Source organism: Dermacentor variabilis, chromosome 2 (assembly GCF_050947875.1).
Source record: "Dermacentor variabilis isolate Ectoservices chromosome 2, ASM5094787v1, whole genome shotgun sequence".
In the NCBI taxonomy this organism is placed as follows: domain Eukaryota; kingdom Metazoa; phylum Arthropoda; class Arachnida; order Ixodida; family Ixodidae; genus Dermacentor; species Dermacentor variabilis.
The window spans coordinates 133,780,592-133,801,205 of record NC_134569.1 but is presented as its reverse complement, the minus strand read 5'-3'; the positions used below and the strand labels follow the sequence as shown (position 1 = coordinate 133,801,205).

The 20,614-nt window shown below is 43.8% G+C and overlaps 1 protein-coding gene across 1 annotated transcript in view; it reads right to left on the bottom strand.

The window, feature by feature from the left end:
- LOC142572714 (uncharacterized) overlaps positions 1-20,614 on the bottom strand; it is a 59,718-nt gene that overhangs the window by 30,852 nt on the left and 8,252 nt on the right. The window contains exons 6-9 of the mRNA XM_075682016.1: positions 20,089-20,198; positions 17,565-17,607; positions 10,232-10,286; positions 1,333-4,991 (exon numbers count right to left, since the gene is read on the bottom strand). Of these exons, the coding sequence (XP_075538131.1) occupies positions 1,333-4,991; positions 10,232-10,286; positions 17,565-17,607; positions 20,089-20,198 (3,867 nt within the window). The remainder of the gene's footprint in view (positions 1-1,332; positions 4,992-10,231; positions 10,287-17,564; positions 17,608-20,088; positions 20,199-20,614) is intronic.

Sequence of the window (20,614 nt, the reverse complement as noted above, 5' to 3'; positions counted from 1 at the left end):
AACAGCCTGAAACATAAGGAAGGGACGATAGAGACATAGTAAAAAGACCGCCCTTGAGCTCTCTGGCCTGTTGCATACTGCAGGTTCCCCCTTCTTCTGCGGCCTGTGAAAGAAACTGGTCAGAGTGCGGATATGTGCACACCAAGCTACACAACAGACTTGCAACGGATCGCCTGCAAAAACTAGTGTAGGCGCACTTGAACCTCAACGTTGAGAAGGCTTTGTCTACTGCACAGTGAAGTATTGACACGTCGAGTGGAAATTAATCAAATGCAGATTGACACTAATGTCGGTCTTGACACTTTGTTGTGAAATAAATGCCTTCATGTGAAATCGTGCCTAGATTTTGAACCCGGAAGCTCTGCTGGGACTTTTACGGTGCCATAATTTAACAATTATATTCTTTTCAGTATTAAAGAACTAAATGTGTCGGGTTTTTCATAGCTCCGTGCGCAATATACTCTTTATTTTCAAATTTTCGTAGTTTTCTGAAAGAAACCAGTTTCTTTCGCGCCCCTCAAAATTTCATGAAATTTCACATCTCCAGTAAATACAGCAAGCACTTAGTGCCATTGGGAAAGAGAAAGTCAAGAGGGGGAACAACACTTATGTTGTGGCTCGATACATCATTGCAAAACTATGACCTACAAAATCTAAGCACATATGTATAACCGTCACAACAGAAATGACGGCGACACAAGATATAGGCAGAACAGCATGATGTAATTCATGTTCACAGTGGTTAAAAGGGACGTCTGACAAACTAGTAAACTCTACCAAAGTACCGGAGAATGTCCACAGCACACAAGCCTAAAGCTGGTTTTGGTGTTGTTAGCCAACAAACTTCTGATCAGTTCAAAGTAATAAAGAGTTTAAAGATTGAAGTTTGAAAATGGTGTTCTCCAAAAGTTACAAAAAAAAAAAATGGCTTCAGCTATTGATTTAGCTGGGATCTGGCACAGTGCAAAAACATGGCTTAGCCCTTCTGTCGGCTGATATACCAGCCTTGCCAATAGGTTCACTATGAAACCATCCCCATTGAAATTTGGAAAAAAGTAGTCATATATGACAAGCACTCATAACTTGATGTTTACAGCGTGTATAATGGTGAATATCTGTCAGAATTAATTTCTGCAAGAAAAAAAATATTCAGACAGAACAATGACCAATTTACATCTTGATTGGCATATGTAGTGTACAGCCAGACGCCTTTCCTAAATGCATGTTAAAGATATTTCATAAAATAGTAAAGTTGAGAATTTTTCAGCACCCCTTTTATGCTGTTTCATGAACAGGGGCACATTTTGAGTTTAACAGCTTTTTCTCACGCACCTTGCGAAGGTGCTCCAGATTGCCGAGTGGGTCGCCTGATGTTGTGGTGCTTTTCTGGAGACAAGGAAGGCCTCTTCAACATTTGCGGCACTGGTGCACGTGGCTTTTTACCTACTTCAAGAGGTGCAACAGCTCGCTTAGCAAAAATGACAGCAGCTTCTTCGCTGTTGTCTTCCTGCACTGCACGCCTCAGGAGCTCTTCGGCCTCCGATTCTGTCACAGGATCACTGTCGCTGTCACTTTCCACAGCCATACTAGGCACCTGCCTGGATGACTTGCGCCCTGAATCAGCTTTGGAAGACGCCTCGATGATTTCGCAGGAGTCAGGCGTCTCTTCCCGAGAGGTCGTGTCACTGGACACCAAAGCCTTTCTTGCATTGTTCCTGACACTTCGCGGGGCTGCCCTTCTGATGAGAATTGGAGAAGACCATGGTGAAGACTCCTCCGAAGTGTGGCCGTCGTCTTGGTTTGGGGCAACTACTCCGAGGCCACCACTGGCAACAACATTTTCAGGGGAACACGCACCATGTGCATGAAGCAAAGAGGCCTTCTGCACATCGGATTCATCGTAGGCTGTTGCAAATGAAGGCGTCACAGAACTGCTTAGGTTTTGGTCAAATTTTGCTTCTGGTACTGGTCCACTAGCGACACCAGACGAATGCATGGTAGGTGCAGGCTGGTGGCAGGTGTTTTCAGTAGGCAATGCCTCGGGTTCACGACGCTCCTCTTGCATGCTTTGGTGCGTACGCTTGTATGATGGAAAGCATTCTTCTCCACTACAAGAATTGATGTCGTTATTGCCTGCCTCCATTCCATCATGTTTGGAACTGCAGCCTATGCTCTGTTTATATTGAGGTAGCACTCTTTTTGGGTGGCATGAAGGGAAACCACTACCTGAACATTTGCGTCCCAGCTCTGGAGGTTTCGTGCCTTCTCGTCTCAAAAAGGCTTCATTTTGGCTCTTTAACAGGGACTTCTCAGCAGAACACTGAAGCTGACTCTGATTTTCCCTGTTTTCGTCCCAATCACATTTGGGGGGGTTATCTTCACTTAGCAAAGGTCTACTGCTGCTTGGGAGTTTGTCAATATTCTTTGATTCTATCGATGGGGTGGTGTCCATCTCTTCAGTGTCCTCAACAATTGTCTTCAGCCCAAACTGTGATGCTTGAAAGAGGTTAGATCGGCTTGTCAGGACTGCCTGATCTTCCGTATTTTCGCATAGTATTTCTGTGCCTTGAATCTGCTTATTAGCATGGTGGGAGTCCACACTTTCTTTCGAAGTTTTCAGCACTGCAACCTCAACTGCCGGTGTTGTATGTTGCACAAAACCAAGCATGACTGGCTCTTCCTCAAGGCCACTACAGGCGGCGCTCGCAGAACTGTTGTTACAGTGGATTGAAGTGTTTGAAACAGAGCCATCCTTAGTGTTATGAAGCACTTTGCCAGTTGCACCATTTTCAATCACTGCAGTTTGTGCTTGCATGGCATCAGGTGCTATCAACGGCAGGTGAGGCGATGGCAGACTTGAGGAACTATCACTGAAGCTTCCGGGATCAAGTTCCTTAATATCAGAGCTCTCAGTTTGAGTCACAGCCTCTCTACAAATGATGACCTTTGTAAAAAGCCTTTCGGTGCACATTCCTACTTCTACGAGGGCTGGCTTCTGTGGCTGCCCTTTGAGTATTACTTTGATGATGCCATCCACACATACTAAAGAGAGGTGTGCATTACATGCTGGACAAGCTGATTCAGTATTGGTCACGTGACATAAATCCTCACTACCATCCTTGGCACCTGATTCAACAACAGGAGTAACTATTGAAGCAGGACAACTGATGGAACTCGAAGATGAGTGTCTGTCATTTTTGCTCACGTGTGCGCTGTTACTAGAGCAAGAATACCGGTCTACTTGGTTGTTTTCATGAGGTAACATTGTATCTGTTACTTGTGGTACACTGACTTGCAGGTTTGCATCACAGTTAATGTGTATGACTGTAGATTGTGGCTCATCATACACTGGGGCTATATCTGGTTCACTAGCCGGAACCTGCTTCAGGCTATTGCAGACTTCTGTCATCAGTTCAAGGGTGTCCACTGCTCCACTACCGAGCGATTCCAAATCCTGTGTATTAGCATTGAGGTCAAATGTTTTCCTGCTTGACTTCTTGAACATTCCTTCAAAGTCCTTGAGAGACAGTGGACGGCCACTATTCTGCTCCTCTGACTGATTGTCCTCCTGGCACTCTCCATCTGGAGCACTGTCACTTTGTTTGGTGCCTTTACCTCCCAAACTGCAAAGGACATCGGCAGGAGATCCACCAGAGGTGGCTGCATTTCTATGTGTGTCATTGTGAATGCAACTCTCATCAGGTCTCACCTCGCCAGGTATGCCTTCTGGTGCTGAACCTTTGCATTTCTCGGAAGCTTCCACTCTGTTCCCTTCATCATCAGAACACAAATCAACAATATCCTTTTCCTTCGTTGGTTCAACACGCGTTTTCAAGTGCAGTATCGTGCTGGTCTTTCCTGCTTGGCAAGTAATTGGCTCATCAACCTCGGGAGGAGGTTGCTGAGGCAGGTTCTCTTCTTCACTTGGCGACACACGCACTGACGATGCGGTGACATTTTGCACCTTATTTTCTACTTGGGCCTTCAGGTTGGAAACATCCTTCAGAGCATTAGTATTCCTGATCTTTTCAGTGTGCCTGCCCTCCACATTTCCAGGCAAAGCTTTCACAATCACAAGCTCATGGCTTTCAGCTTCTGAAATTTTTCTTTTAAGTTCCTCTGCTTGCTCTTCCAACGGCTTCAGCCGTAGGTTGCTCTTAATCTTCCTTGGCCGCTTTCTTGCTGTTGTGTGGGACCTTCTCTGATTAACAACCTTTTTCTCAACACAGGGCCTGACACCTGGCGTCACAAAGAGCTCTATCTCAAGCTCTTGGGCATCATCCTTTTCTTGGGCCTCCTCTTCTGCAAACAGGTCTCTCAAATTTTCAAACTCACACACAGACTTTTGATGGTCAGACTTTCTTCGTGATGAACGCTTTGCCGTTAGGCCTGCTGCACGGCCATTCCCGCGAAGCCGTCTCCTCTTACTGCGCTGTGCTGCTTGCACAGACTTTTGACTTGGGACGAACTTGTATGGGTCAGTGTCTGAAACGTCTAGCACCGAATTTCTCTTTGCTGAAACACTAGATTCTCGATTGGCCATGGTGAAGAAGCGGTTTGAACCAAGCTGTTTTTCTGCGGGAACATTGCAGCTTTCCTGGGCTTCAGACCTTTCCTGTTCTGAAGGTGGGTTCTTCTGAGGAACGCTATCGCATTTTTTAAGCCAATCTTGCACCTTTTCAGATCGATTTTCACCACTTTCTTCCAAGTTTCTGCCAGTGCCCAGGTTGCATAGCTGCATTTCTACGTCCATGGGAGCTTCAGAGAAGTTTGAATGGCATTCCCGTCTCACTGAGCATGATGATGCCAGGGACACATTGTCAGTGGTAATGCTAGCAGAAGCTACTGAAGATGACTTGGCATGTGCAGCGTGAATTAGCTTTGTTGTAGCATGGCCTCTATCTTTGCCATCATGCAAGCTCTCATTTGGTTTCTTAGAGCTATTACTTCCATGAGACTCGCTGTCCTTAGATGCTTCTGGCTTGTCATGCCTGTAATAAAGAAGAAATTGTTACTGAGCATGTCTCAAGCACATACCTGTGAAATGACAGTGGCCATAGCCCAATACACAGGGCATATGTGCTGCGATATCTAGAGTTTAAAATTTTTGGCTTTTGTGTCCTATAAGTTTATGAGGAGAAGTGAAAGCCAAGGCAGATGCAAGCCAAGGCACCAGTTATCCTACTTATTCTAATATAAGGTCAGTTTTTGTTCCCCCAGAATCCTTATCTTTGAAGGCACCCTCCGCCTTATATATAAGGCTGATTACTGTTTTAATATGGCAGCCATAGTGCATCATCTCTGGTGATCCAGCAGGGTGTCTACCAAGTTGACATTTCCAAATTCCCTGAGTTTTCCCAGTTTTCCCTGAGTGTTTTTGCAATATTCCCTCAGCGACACAGAACTTTGTTTTATGTCAAGACTCCCTACATCATGTCACTCAATGGTGTCACTCTCTAGTAAGCATGTTAAAAATTAAAAAAGCAACTTAACCCAGTTTGAATAGTAAGGGGTAGTGCTTATTTTATTCAAAAAGAAAACAGAAGGGAGGGGTTATGTAAAATGCACAGCGAATAAAATATCTTCGAAAGAAATAGTAAAACATATTGCAAATCGAGTCCAACATTCTCAAATACGAATAAGAAAGATGTATAAACAATATTTTCGAATATGAGCTATTTCTATCAACTGATAGCAAGCTAATTGGTTTGAGGCCCGAACTTTATCACACGTGAGATTCTCTCGCAACAGCTGGTAAGTCAACCTCAACTGTCCTGACATACTCACAGCCCGCGCACAACGCCTCAGTGTTGGGTTTCACTGTTCTAAAGTTTCTTTTTTCTTTTTGCTTGGATGAGGGACACCTGCATTTCGACGTCAGCTAACACCTTGCTTTTAGAGTGCAAGCTCCTTCAAAAAAGCGGCGGCATGCTTTCTTTCCCGTTCATTTCTCAATGTGTATGTCCTTTGTCTTATTGTTCTCCTTTAGCTACGCATTCACCACACGGACTATTTGATGCATCCTCTTGGACAGTTGTACAATCGGCATCTGATTTTTCAAACTCCCTAGGGGCCACGAAAGCGTCCGAAAAAATGAATGCATGTCTTTTACAGCCCTTAAGGACTCAAATCGCCACAGGCACGTCCAAAAAACCTCTGAATGGTTGCCAGTACACTTATTAGGCATATCAGTACTCGTACTGTGACGGGAGGTGGCGAATGCACGCGTGCATAATTAAGGAATACATACTATGTCCTGTGACAGTTGCCCCTTCCCACACTTGTTATGCTTCACAGCATAGCACTTCTGTAATGAGGCAAAGCTGACTTTCATGAACCGGCATTATGCAACGGGCCATGCTTTCCAAACTTCGAAGCCAATCACAATGATCCAAAGGCGGTGTCGGTGCCATTGCTGACAGCGGCGAATTCTTTCAATGAAAAACACGGCCCAGAATGGCAAGAAGCTTAATACTGAACCTCGAAGCAGCTAGGTCTAGCATTGCCGCGGTGGTGGCTACGGCTGCCAGCGGATCTGCGTGCGAGTGTACCGGTTCGAGGCGGTGAGGTTATCAAAATGGTGGCGATTGTGGCTTTTATTAATGCCATTTTGGACCTGCCGCCACGGCAAGAAGTCCAGAAAATCGGACGGCGAAGGGTTCTTGTGTCCAAGATTTCAGACTTTCTTATACATTGACCCTATGGGGTACGTAGTGGTGCCGCGAAGCCGTCCGTCCGGAAAGTCACTCATTGACTGTACTCTGGCAACTCCTCCAGCCAACGACGCAGCGTCAAAGACCATTCGTTACGATTTTTCTATGTTACTCGAGCCAGTATTACCGCAATTTTCGTTCCCTTTCAATAAAATTACAGCTAATTTTCCCTGATAGAAGCACAAATTCCCTGAGTTTTCCCTGAGTTTCTCCAAACCGGTTTTCCCAGTTGGTAGACACCCTGTCCAGACATTAAATAACAGCACGAATTGTAGCAACTAATTTGGCATGTAAGGCATTACCATATTTTTGCACATATAGCCCTCATTGAGGATTAAACAACTTAAAGGCCAACTCCAGCGACATACAGGTGTTCATGAACCTTGATAAAATTCTGAATTTATGCTCTATTTTGCACTCCGATAATCTGTGCCAAAGTATATAACAGCAAGTCATTTAGTTTTCATGAAAATTAATTTTAAAGATTGGTTGCGTGTTCCCTACTTGTGCCCACGAATGTATGACTTTTTACTGGCCACCCTGTGTTTGTCACTGCCAAACCTCACCCAGAAACGATGACTGGCTCCTTTTTCTACAAGACGACCACCAACAATCGTTTTGACAGACATGGTAACTGGTGCTTCTCTTCGTCTTGACACAGTACAATGTGTTGAGCTTGGGGAACGTCACCTGCCTCGCATGGTGGCGGTGGGTCAAAAGCAAACTGCGATCCTTCAGCGCACATATCGTCACTGAGATTATCGGTCTAGTTCGAGAGAGCTGGAAAAGCTCCCCATGTTGTCAGAAGACACAGTCAGCTTCACTTTCTTAGCGTTAGCACCACATGTACTGCATATTTAGCCCACATTCTGCGTGTTTACATTATGGCAGTGTAGGATCTGACATTATCGACTTATTGTAGATGTCACACGAAGCAGCTACCCGTTTGAGCTTTGATAGCTCTTTATTGGTTATTTAACACTACTAATGAGATTATAAGCAAATTGAACCACCCTACCAGTGACAGGACTGTCTATGCCAGTTGAAAATGACAATATCCTAACATGGTGAAAAAAAGATGCTGGAGTTGCCCTTTAACAGTAAAGGTAGAATGCGAGCTATGTGCAAATTTTGCTTGAGGTGGGGCTTCACAGACACATGGCACAAGCTGCGGTCAAGCCACACCTCAAGGGGAAAGTTTTCACCAATCGAATTTGGTTATCTCCTAAAGAACCCCGCCCTCTCCAAGCCTCCACATGTTGAAGCTCCCTTGCCCTCTGTTTCATTTTGGCTGTGTTAGCAATTCAGTATACTGGGCAGTCCCAGCCAAGTCTGAATAAACCGGCAGCTACTTTATATCAGCTTATATTAGTGCGTATATATTTTTCTTTCCTTGGCCCCTTTCTCGCCTTATAAATGAGGTTTCATTATTAATAGACAAGTTATGAATCGTGACTACCTTATATTTCAATAAATGCAGCATATAGTAAAACCTTGAAATAACAATGTCGAAGGAGGGAGCCAAAAAGACCTTACTATAGCCATTACTTTGCTATTAGCACTGTTCACTTTCCCGGCTAACGTTGAGTATGGGAGGTAAGCTTGGCACAGTTGCTATACCAGGTAAGCTGACACTGATGCAACAGCCTGCCATCAATAATTAAGAAAATAAATAAAGAGCACATGTGCATCAATTTATTCTCTCCCAGCATAGCCATAAACCGTTCCCCATGTTTTTCAGGGTTTCAAGGGTGCACGGGCAAAGCAATGCTACACATTGATTTCGTACAACACTTGTCACTAGACGCAAGTGGACACCTCTGAACGACAAAATCATTTTGCTTATGCTGGGGTCCAGCAACTAGATTTGTACAAATTCAGTGCCTTGTAACATTTTGCCGGCATATTCGAGAAAAGTTGTAAGCTGAACAATCACCGAGAACACGCGAGCTCAACACAACACCCCTAACATTACTATGCATGTGCATGAGTTTATTTCTGCTGTGGTTACAATGTGCAGCATGCATCATTCTCCACTGTTCATGCCTTATGCCAGAGTAATAGTAATGCTACAACACTCAACCAAAGCGCAGTGTGTTATGCACACAGAACGCAGGAATCAGTGGCATAGACCAGAGTTTCCTACAATAATTACTAGAGGGAACTCTCGCACTGCAGTCGTTGTACCCCCATGGGAATGATGGGAAGTACATGGATTTGTCTAATCTTCGTGCTTATGGATTCAGACGTTCTTGTGGCTTTGTATATTACACTATATAAATCTTATTGTTGTAAATTTCAACACAATATATACTCTTTGAAGTGCAGAAGACGCTGCCAACACGCACAATTGCAATTAATTGCAACTATTGAGCCTGTCCAGGTGGCCAAATCGAAACGCGCCAAGCGTCTCAAGGCACTGACATGCCCACGATAAATTCATAAGTGCGTTGCACTCGTGTGTCGTTATGTGCATCCGTGGCTTAATGGTTTCAATATCAGCTTCTGTTCTAGAGTTCCTGTGTTCAAATCCTGCCATCGGACAATGTTAATGATGTTTATTTAATTATTTACTACACAGTACATTGCTGAAAATGACTGGTCTACAAAGTCACAAAGTCGTTTGAAGCCAAAAAGACTAAGTTTAAGCAAATCCATGTACTTCCCATAATTCCCATGCTGGTACAACCGTTCTTTTTACAGCTCCCGTAGACACTAGTGCCAGAGTTCCCTCTAGTAATTATTGTAAGAAACTCTGTGGCATAGACTACACAAGCAGGTGCAGTCCCTGCATGGCCTCTGAGACCGTCAGCGCATGGCCAAGGCAGGTTTGATGTGCCGTCAGATCTCAGAGGCCATAGCCGCAGACTTGGCAGTGCAGCCAGTTTGGTACATAGCCTATGCTCCTAAAAGTGTGCAAGACTTTTGAACTGCTGCATCAGGCGAATTACTAGCAGCGTTGCATCCCACCAGATTTTGGCCTAATTGGTGCAGAATTATCAGTAAATTTTTATTCTGAACTAAGTTTGTTATGGGGGCGGCTTCCAAGCAATATTTCTTTTTGATTAAAATTATTTTTAAATGCTTGCATTTACATAGAATTTAAGGAGCATTACAAGTGCTTTGTTAAGTCCATTAGTTCACTATAACCCATTTCTCTATAGCAAGGCTTGACTCTGGCATCGAAGCTTCACTCCCAGAAGGCTATTTCCAATCTCATTCCAGTCTATTTGTGGATAGGACTAAACATTAAGAGATATGGAGTTTGATAAACAACATAGCTGAGTTCTTGAGTATGCACCAATTGTATGCTGTGCTAAGACTGCTATCTGTGAACACATCATTCAAAGCATTTGCCTTGAATGTAGCATTCACAATGTTCTTTGCCATGGACATATAAAAGGGGAACACAGCAACAAGGTTTTACAGCACAAGCAAACATTTGGTGCAAACACTGCTTTTTGATTATAAAAATGAAGTAATGCATTTTGCTATAAAAAAAACCCCGAAAAGCTTACACAGCAGTGGAAGTAGACCGTGGCTTTTTGCTAACAGCACCAACAATGTCTGCATCTGAAGTAAAAAGAGGACACCATGAAAGAGTGAGAATGAGTGGCAACAACAAAAGTTCATGAACCAAAGTTACCGCACTAAGAAAAAAATTGCTTTTTTGCAAGTTCTTTTGTGATAACTCTCCTATCAGTCGTGATGTTTGCTATAAGACAGCGTAATGAGAAGCGTGCTGATAAGGAGAGAAAAGTGGGCAAGTTGGTACAAATTCGTTTTACATCACATGTGATCAGGGCTCGGCAGATACTCTGCAGTTGTACCATGATATGACACAAGATACTCGGGCAACAAGTATTTGAGATACAAATACCAGATAAAAAAAAAATTATGGGGTTTTACGTGCCAAAACCACTTTCTGATTATGAGGCACGCCGTAGTGGAGGACTCCGGAAATTTTTACCACCTGGGGTTCTTTAACGTGCACCTAAATCTAAGTACACGGGTGTTTTCGCATTTCGCCTCCATCGAAATGCGGCCGCCGTGGCCGGGATTCGATCCCGCGACCTCGTGCTCAGTAGCCCAACACCACAAATACCAGATAGTACTACCACAATCCGATGAGATACTTTCCATTTGTACTTTAAGATACTTCGATAAATTTGCAAAGTTCTTATTATAGATCTATATAATTAATATAGCAGCAAATTCAAATGCACAAACATTCTTGCTTGGAAATTTCTGAACTCCGACCAACCTTCTTTCATTTTGAATGAAATGTCTGTTAGTATCTCAAAATGTGTTTTTCTCGCTCAACGTATATTTTCATTCCGAAACAATTTATTGGGGCTGCTATAGCTGCTTATCGTGAAAGTTTTTGATGCGCTGCGTTGTCAGCGGTTTTGCTTGTCACTTTTGTGATGGGAGTCGCTGCTCTGCTTGCCGACCAGCTAGCATGCCACGAGCCTCAATAAGAAGCCTCTGCACGATGGTGTAAATATCACTACAGAGTTTTATGTTGTCCATAAATGTATTACCGTTTACACAATGCCGGATAACCAGACAGGTGCAGAGCAGCAACAACACTGGTAGTGATGTTTTTTATGACGCATTGTGTATGCAGAAAACACAAAGTTGAAATGACCTTTCATATTCTACTTGTCTGCTGGTGTAAAGCATTCATTAGCGATATATTCATTTATTCAGGCAGCTTAGCGGCAGCAGTATCAGCTTGAGAAATGGAGTTAAGCCAACGTTTATAGTTTCGCACAGTGATGTTATGATAGCCAGTATCTTGTATCTTAAGATACGAGATACATTCTTTCAATACATCGGAAATACAGATGCATCGGAAATACAGATGCTGATGCACTTCTGGCGTACTTATCATGACAAAGATACGAGATACTCAAAGAGTATCTAAGATACATGTACCTTCGGTACTGCCCAGCACTGCATGTGATGATGATGACATGATCTCTAATTTATTTGCTATCTGTGTCCGTTTTGCCAGCAATGCAACAAAAAAGAATAATGGGAAGTGGGGGGTATGCAGAGTGGTGGGAGCTTCTGGTTCGCTGCAATCTTTGCGCTGCTGTAATTACGGTGGATGAACAAGTTCACCGACATTACCACAATTTTCTGTATCTGTAGTCATTTTTCTCACAAATATTCGATGAAGCTATTACCTGCATAATGTTTCAAATAAAGTCTCATTCTATTTGTGTTTGGATATCAAATACACTCACTTTGAAATCCTGCATAGTCACATGGTCATACAGCGCTGTGCCCTTGCTAGACTGCTTCTTGGAAACTGTTATTTGAGTATTGGTTACATAGTTACGACTGCAGTGTTGAAGAGCAGAAGCTGTAGTCATAGCATGTTCTACTGTCTGCAAAATTAGTGAAACAAATGTTCACAGGGGGGAGGGAGGAACAGTGAGCTTGACATAAAAAATTAAGCATGAAAAAAAGAAAGAAGAATTTTCTGTTGGAAATAAGAACAAAAAATTCACCGACGATTACGATACTCTCTAATGCTAAATTAGAGCACAGCTCTGTATGCGTTTTCATTTTGCGAGATATTGGCTGGCACAGACAATCTGTCTTATGCAGCGCACTGCAAACAGAGCAAAGTGTGGAACAACTGCCTTGCTAATATGGAGATTGTGACAGGCAGCGTGTGGGTGACACGTGGGCATGATTCACAGCCGCGACCGCAGACAGACCTTCCAGATGATGCGCAGTACTCTGACGCCATCTCGTAGCCACTGTCACCGCACTACGCTTTTCTTATGCTTTCGTGATACCCCCCCCCCCCCCCCCTCCTCTGCTTTCGACCTCATGGTTCTGCAGCACCCTCTTTCTCGACCTTCCTTCTTGCATCTTTCGTCCCCGATGCACTTCGAGTTCGCTTGCGCATGAACGGGTACCTATAAGCTGCGCTCTAAAGGTATGCTGAACCCTAGTTATGGCGTATGCTTTTGTTGCCTTGCGTACTTGCCAAACTACAATGGATGTATATCGGAGCAGCGAAGCGTAAGGACTAAGAATGTGCTCAAGCGGGCAATAACGATGAGACAAATTTGCAAGCTACCATAAAAACTGGAATATAGGTTGAGTAAGTTTAGTGAAATGTACCCCCTCACTTTATATAGAGGTTTTTGGCACAACTTCAAGTGCTGTCTTACCAGAATGAGAAAAAGAAGGACGGCAGACTTCAGCGATTCCTACGGCCCTGAATTCATTTACTAGCAGTAAATGAGTGCTTACTACGGACAGTGCTTTACTACTGTCTCAGAGTGCAAAATTGCAAGTCCTGGCTTGACTTTAAAGCTGTACAGTCGCCGACCGATTTTCCGGACTCCAAAAATTCGGACATGCTCGATTATTCAGTCTGCTTCGAGGCACCACCCATTCTCCCCATAAACCATAATGTATAACAACTGCCGAAAGTTCGGACACCTTGCAACCTCTCGTCTGATTTTTCGAACACTCCTTGAGCCAACTCGATCGAGAATACCATGCACCGATTCTGACCGGTGCATGGTTCGACTTGCTGAACACCATTTTTGTTTTGAACGGAGCCTCATTGCTGCCCCACGAAGTGGCGCTACTGCAAATCCCCGCTCATCATCATCATTTCTGCCTGGTTCGATAGAGTGGCTCTACAGCAGTTCCGGTTTCAGCTTAGTAAGCCATGTCAAGACAATCCAGTAGCTGATTTGTTTCTTCGCGCACGACGCTGCGAGTAGGCCACGTTTTTCGTTTGTGCGACTGGTGTCGGCATGGTGGTGTTTGCTTTGTGTGCTGTGTCGAGGTTCCGGTAATCCAAGGCGGCATACGGAAACATCGCGTCAAGTGTCTAATGGCGCTGACAGTGCCCGCGCAGACTGCGCTGGGGAATGCCGGCAAGCGGGTGCTGGGAGGCCTAAGATTTGTCACCTTCCGATGTGCTCCCTACTAACGCGGAAAACGTTCTGCCGAGACCTGCGCAGTGGTTGCATTGCGATTACGGACACCGTATCATTTGACAGTTTCACAGGTGCTGACACTGCTGTACTGACGTGCGCAGAACTCGACGACGGCGAGATCATTCGTCAGGTTTCTGCTGCACCGCCGGACGATGACTCTGGGTCGGAAGATGACGCACCATGTCTATGCTGCCGTCGCACGCGGAGTGTGTACAAGCAGTGACTGCTTTCAGTTGCCTATAGTGACCGTACGACCCTCTCCGAGATTCAGGCATATTTGATTGCGCGTAAATGGAACAGCGTGCAATGGAACAGCGTGCAATGGCGCATTCATGATTTCTTCAAGCCTACTGCCGAGCCCGAATAAGCGCGTGGAAATAAAGGATATCATTTTTTTTTTCTTAATCTGCTTTTTCGGACACTTGTTTATTCGGACATTTCCGCAGTCCCCGTGAGGTCCGAATAAACGGTCGGCGACTGTACATTAGAAAACAGTATGAGAGAATACGTATAAGTAAACGGGAGCATGGTGACACTGCATCGTTTTAGTACTCCCGGGAACAGAAAGAAAAATTACGGGGTTTTTCGTGACAAAACCAAGATCTGATTATGAGGCACGCCGTAGTGGGGTACTCCGGAAATTGAGACCACCTGGGGTTCCTTAACTTGTATCTAAATCTAAGTACACGGGTGTTTTCACATTTCGTCCCCATCGAAATGCGGCCACCATGGCCAGGATACAATTCCGCGACCTCGTGCTTAGCAGCCCAACACCATGGCCACTATGCAACCGCGGCAGGTTCCCAGGAACAGAAAATGAAACGACGTTAACTGTTGATTCTGACTGAAAAAGTAATTCTGCAGCATCTACACTGTTCATAATGAACTTGAAGACACTGTGGCGGAATTTCTTCAGAAGCATCATGCACGAGTTGTGCCGGTAAAAGCAGTTACAATTCATTGCAAAAACGGTTTAATTCGCTTGTGTATGAGAAGCCAGAATTGCTCCTCTTTTCATTGGAAGTTGCAACTGCAAAACCAGATGAACATTAAGCTTTTTGTAGTAAAACAGTGGCAGAATAACAGCTACCTGCTGGGACAAATCAGCAGCGTAGAAGAGAGGTCTCGTTGGTCATCACAGTATATGATCGGGGCACAAAAATCCGGAAGCTGCTCTTGACAAAAGGTCATCACTTTTAAGTACTAAGCCCATAAGCTGTTAACACCTTCCTGCCGGCGGGAAAAGCAGCAGCTCTTGGGTAATCTAGTAAAAGCTTTCTTCAATTACAGAGCATGCTTGATACTAAAGTGTACAGCATCAAATTGAAGAAGAAATTTTCTTTCCGAAAGTGCTAGTTCCAAACAACATGTTTATTAAAAAAGAATTTGAAAAATGTACTTTTTAGAAAAGAAAGAAGATATAAAAACGTCATTGTTGCTTTCACACTGAAAAACCTTTAAAAAGAATTCAGAATATACATTTTCAACGCAAAGGACCTGTGCAATATTCCAGAATATACCTTTCTAGGGAAAAAAGTTCTTGCAATACAAAGGAAAATAATTAACTCTAGTGACTAGCTCTAGCACAATGCCGAAGTCTACTCCCAGCCTTCTTTTCCTGTGAAACTTGACTCCCCGTATGGCCCCGTATTTAGATTATTTACCCGTATGGGTAAATAATCACTTCACTCTAGATTATTTACCTGTATGGGTAAATAATATAGAGTGAAGGATGCTAACACCCTGCAGGTAAGAACTGTGACCTTTAGAATATGCAGCATATGTTTATATCAATGCATGGCAACTCTGAAGCGATTCAGTGTAAAAAGCGAAACTGCGTTATGAAATCTGACAAGCCAAAGCTGTCTTCCGCATCAGCGCTGCTTCTGAAATACAAAACCTTGCGTGCAGATGCATTACAATTGGTAGAAATGCAATGTTTACATGCATGAGCGGCGCACGATGCATCTTGGAAACTGCGAGCGCTTATCGCCCCCACCACGTCCCTTCTCCGGAGGCGCCTTCAAAATTCGCACGCAGCAGAAAAAAGAAAACCGAAACTCACAAAATAGTTCCTAAATAACACAATAAATGCTGCTAGCTGTCCGAAAGCACTCTGAAAATGGCAAAAAAAAAGTTGAATTTGCAGCCATCGATAGCGGGTTATCAATGGGAATAGGCATGGACAGGAAAGTGATAACGTGTGAATGACCAGCAGTAACTCGAGACTGTCCAGCTACATAGAGTGATCACCACACCAGTGCCCAGTGCACGTCGCTTACTGCTCAATGACAGTGTTGCATGTGCCTTCAAGAGTCTAACATAACAAATGCCTTGGAATCACTGATGTATAGTGTAATGTAATATAGCGTAATAGCGTAATAATGTGAACGACACTATTACAATGGTATGATGACGATAGTGTGATGACTGCATGACAAGAGTCAGACTACGACGTTAAATTGACGAAGATGGAAGGAGCACGACAGCATCACGACGAGCCTATGACAATGAGTGCATGATGGCGACTGTGTAATGAGAAGGCAATGAGAACGATGGCATGGCAATAGTATGAAAACAATGGGATGGTGACAAGCGTAAGAGGAAGATGGCATCACGACGATTGTATCACGATGACTGTACGATAACAATTGTGCAACAACGACATGATGAAAGTTGGCTGAAGCTGGAGTGACAATGGAAAAGCCCCGACGGAATCATGATGATGGTATGAGTACGAATGCATGACGATTGTCTGATGACGATAGCAGGGCAAGAATGGTACGATAGAAGTCGCATGACAAAGCTGGAATGACGATAATGCAACGATTACGAGCACATACACAGTGGACCAAGCCATTTAGAAATTGGGCCACTGGGTCGGTACAGAAGGCGTGATGAGGAAGTCACGATGAGAGTCAGACAACTAAGCTTGAGTGATGATGGAACCACCACGAGCACACATGCAGTGGCCCAAGCTGGTAGACAACCTGGTACACTGCGTTGGCATAAGAGGATAGATTAGATAGGAGACGGGCTTAAAATGTCTGGGGCAATTAAAGGTTGCCAATCGCATTAAAAATTAGTCAATACAGTTACCCTTGTTTTTTGCCGGTTGATAGGTTCCCAGAAAACACAATCTTTTGGCACTAATGTTCAGTACACTGCCAAATTGCAATCGCATATGTTTTCCAGCTGCTAGATCCCATGTAAACAAGGAAAGGTGCAAAGTCCACACAATCGAGAACAGTAGCCTCCTGCTGCCGCAGCTACCATTACAAAGCTACAAAGTGAGCATCATGCTTCACTCTGGCAGCATTGTATTATGGCAAAGCCCACCAGCTCGATTTCATTTTGGACCGTCACACCATAGAAAAACGACAATGCTCGCGTTGGGCTGCTCCGACCTCACTAGCTCGACATGCATCGGCATCACATGCTGCAACGATTCGCGCTGAATGAACATGTCCACGCTTACCACAAAAATTCCTTGGCCAAAAAAAGGTGCTGATGCAGGCCAAATTTGAGGAGCGCAAACGTAAGCTTGCCGAAGCCGCAAGAACGACAATGTGAATCTCGAGTCGCTTGGGCCCCACCAGCACAGCGCGCATCGATGTCTCGTGCCGCAATGATTCACGCACTACTTCGCTTTAGGTAAATGTCAACAACAGTCGAGTCTGCCAAATTTTTTAGTGACTTCGGATTGTACGTTTTCGCGATTAGTATGTTTTCCTCACACTTTTTTTTAAAATGTATGAATGAGGGTCTACTGTATTTATTTCATTGATATCTGATAATTCATTATATCCGTGTTCATTATAGTAAGGTTCAACTGTACATACAATCAAAATGTGGGGAAAAATGAGCTTACCAGTATGCACGACGAATGCCCTCTTGGTCGTTGGACGTGAGCCCTGACGGAAGAAGACAAGTGATTGTAGTATTTTGAAACTGACAGAGAATGGTGTCTTACTTTAAAAAGTACCGACACATATTTTTGAAGTTGTAGAAACTACACAACTCATTTTCACTCATGAGACTGCACTCAGCGAATACGAATATTGGGGAACACTAATGAGGTATTCAAAATCAATACTAAAATTGGTCTTGAAGCACCAGACCTGAGGCGGCTTGCACGAACATTTAATAACGAATTTAAGAACACGTTCTTAAATAACCCCGAGAAAACTTCTAGTCCACGCTAGAACACATTCTTAAATTAATTATTATTTTCCTGATTAAATGTTCGTGCAAGCCACCTCTGGTGTCTTCGACATTATCATGATGTCATGACAAACAGCAAAATTTTCAACTCTTCATTCATAAACAAAAAAAAAAAGGAAATAAACTTATAAGAAGTAAAAATTTGATGCATTGTTATACACACAGTTCAAGGCTCTGAAAATGTGCACACGAGAATATTTCACAAGACTCAAATGTTCCTGCTCTTACACTAATACGTACATCCATAGCTTAATCGAACTGCGTAGGTGCACTCACTGAAGCAAACTGTGTCGTTGTGTGCCCGTCAAAAAAGCAAAACGTGTGACAAACTTCCGATAACCTTCATCTTATCGCCAACCAGAGGCAATTAGCTTTCGCGAACCTCCAAAAAGAAAAAAAAAGCAAGGGAAAGCATGCACGGCAACATCCTTCCAATGCGCACCTCTGTGAGCACTAAGCAAGCGAGAAACAAGCGAGAAACAAGCGGTCTAGTAACGAGATAGGCATCAGTTCTGCAAGTGCAAGAAGCCGAAACCGCCAGCAAAACAAAACTAAAGCCGCTGCCCACCCGCGCGCCAATGCACGAGCGGTAGTATATAGATACATGGGTTCAAACTAGCTCTAAAACCAAACCATGCAACAAAAACCCAGAGAGGGAGGTGTGCAAAAAAAATTCCCTGTATTCCCACAGAGTGGCAGCACATGACAGAAAAGAAAAAGTTAGGAAATTTGTGCGCTTTTTAAACATACCGTAAACATAAACACCGTAAACATACGGCATCGACCATTTTGAACTTGTTTGCGGCGCTGTATATTTACGTAATTGACCCTGAAAGGGTTAATGTGCACCTAAATCTAATTAAACGGGTGTTTTCGCATTTTGCTCCCATCAAAATATGGCCGCCGTGGTCGGAATTCGATCCCACAACCTCATGCTTAGCAGCACAACACCAAGGTGCTGATCAGGTTATGGTATCACAAAGCACAGATGTGTCAAAACTCGGGTACTCAGTGTTTCATGCCATCCCCTACACAGCCGAGCATGTGCTTCCCTACTGGGGATGTATTCTCGAGTGGTCACTTTTGCGAGATTTTGCATGACTCTGCACTGGACATATTGAAGTATACATCTAACAGCGTTACTGGCAGTGTGTGGAGATCACAAGCTTGACGCAGTGCAGGAACGCTGTCAGCTGTATACGCCGATGCATCCAGTTTTCAGTCGCGCAAAATCTTGCAAAAGCGTTTGTATCCCCAAATGTGATTACTCAACAATACTGCGCCATGTTTTTCAACATACAGCATGGGTTGCTTGCTTCGCAGAGTGCAACCTCCGAGCTCGCGGTGAAACTGTAAAACACCCACTTTTTTTTGCAGGCAATTTAAGCTGCACAAGGATACTGCGGCTCTTTTAGTGTCAATTTTCCCTGCAACTAAGTCAGCACTTGCTATAAAACAAACAATGCGAGGTTTCTAAGGGTGTAATTTAACATTCTCACGATTCAACGTTTGCCTTTGGTGTCTGCCTAAATTAATAATCACATTAGGAACAGCAGTTGCTTTGAGTGGATGCAGTGGAGGATGACATGGTTATTTGTGTAATGTAGCAAAGCAGGTTTCATATCACAGTTACTGGGTAAGCATCTACCTATAACGCAGGGGGGGGGGGGGGGAGCAAGACAAGCTTTTCTAATCAAATCAAATCATGGGCCTCTGACATCTAAAACCAACCCATGGGTTTGTGAGAGATGCCATAGTTGGGGGTTTCAGATTGATTTCAACCATGAAGGGTTATAAATTTATGCACATCTAAGACTTAAAGCTAAGCACACAAGTGTTTTTGCGTTCCACTCACATTGAAATTCTCGGCCAAGGCCGAGAATTGAAGCTCTGACCTGATGCTCAACTACATGTCACACCGTGGCAAGTAAGAGAGCTTCTAGCAAATTCAAATTTTGAAGAGTGAACATTCAAGTTTCCTTCCCAAGAACAACGATATTGAGAAGTGAATAACTAACTACAGGATGGAGCCACTGAGTGCCAGCAAAAACTGTCAATAACTGTAAATATGCTTACGATTACATCTCATGAGGAGTGCACTCTATTTGCAAAACATAAGCTTCGTACATGCCATACAAATAGAGGGGGACCTCAACCAAAGGGAAACTCACAAATGTCAGGGAACTCTTGCACGATGTCACCGCTTTCTGGACAGATGAAAGGACTGAAGGCTGCGCCAGCGATGTGTCTGCGGATTCTAGCTGGCCCTTTGGTGATGTGACTGAAGATGCAAAGGATAGCATAGTTGATTTATGGCCCCGTATGTATTATTTAAAAGTATTATTTAACACTCTAGTGCAAATTCCATGAAAGGAATTACATTCATTGAACAGCAATATTTAATAGACACTAGCACCAAGGAATGCTGATAGCTGTGCTCCCCTTTGGCGCTGAGGCCTTCGGACATGTGGTGCCATACCACTGCTACCCCATGAGATGACACATCATATTTGAGTCACTGCTCCTTTTTCTAAGTGACACAGGAATAGTCAACAATGTTTTAACTGGCCTTCTTCCTTTTCGCTCCACCCAAAATGACCAACATGCTTCCTGGAATAGGACAGTGAACATGGAAGACTTAAGAAGAAATTAAGGTTAACTCCGCAGCTACAGAGAGCCAACTAAACTTTCACATTT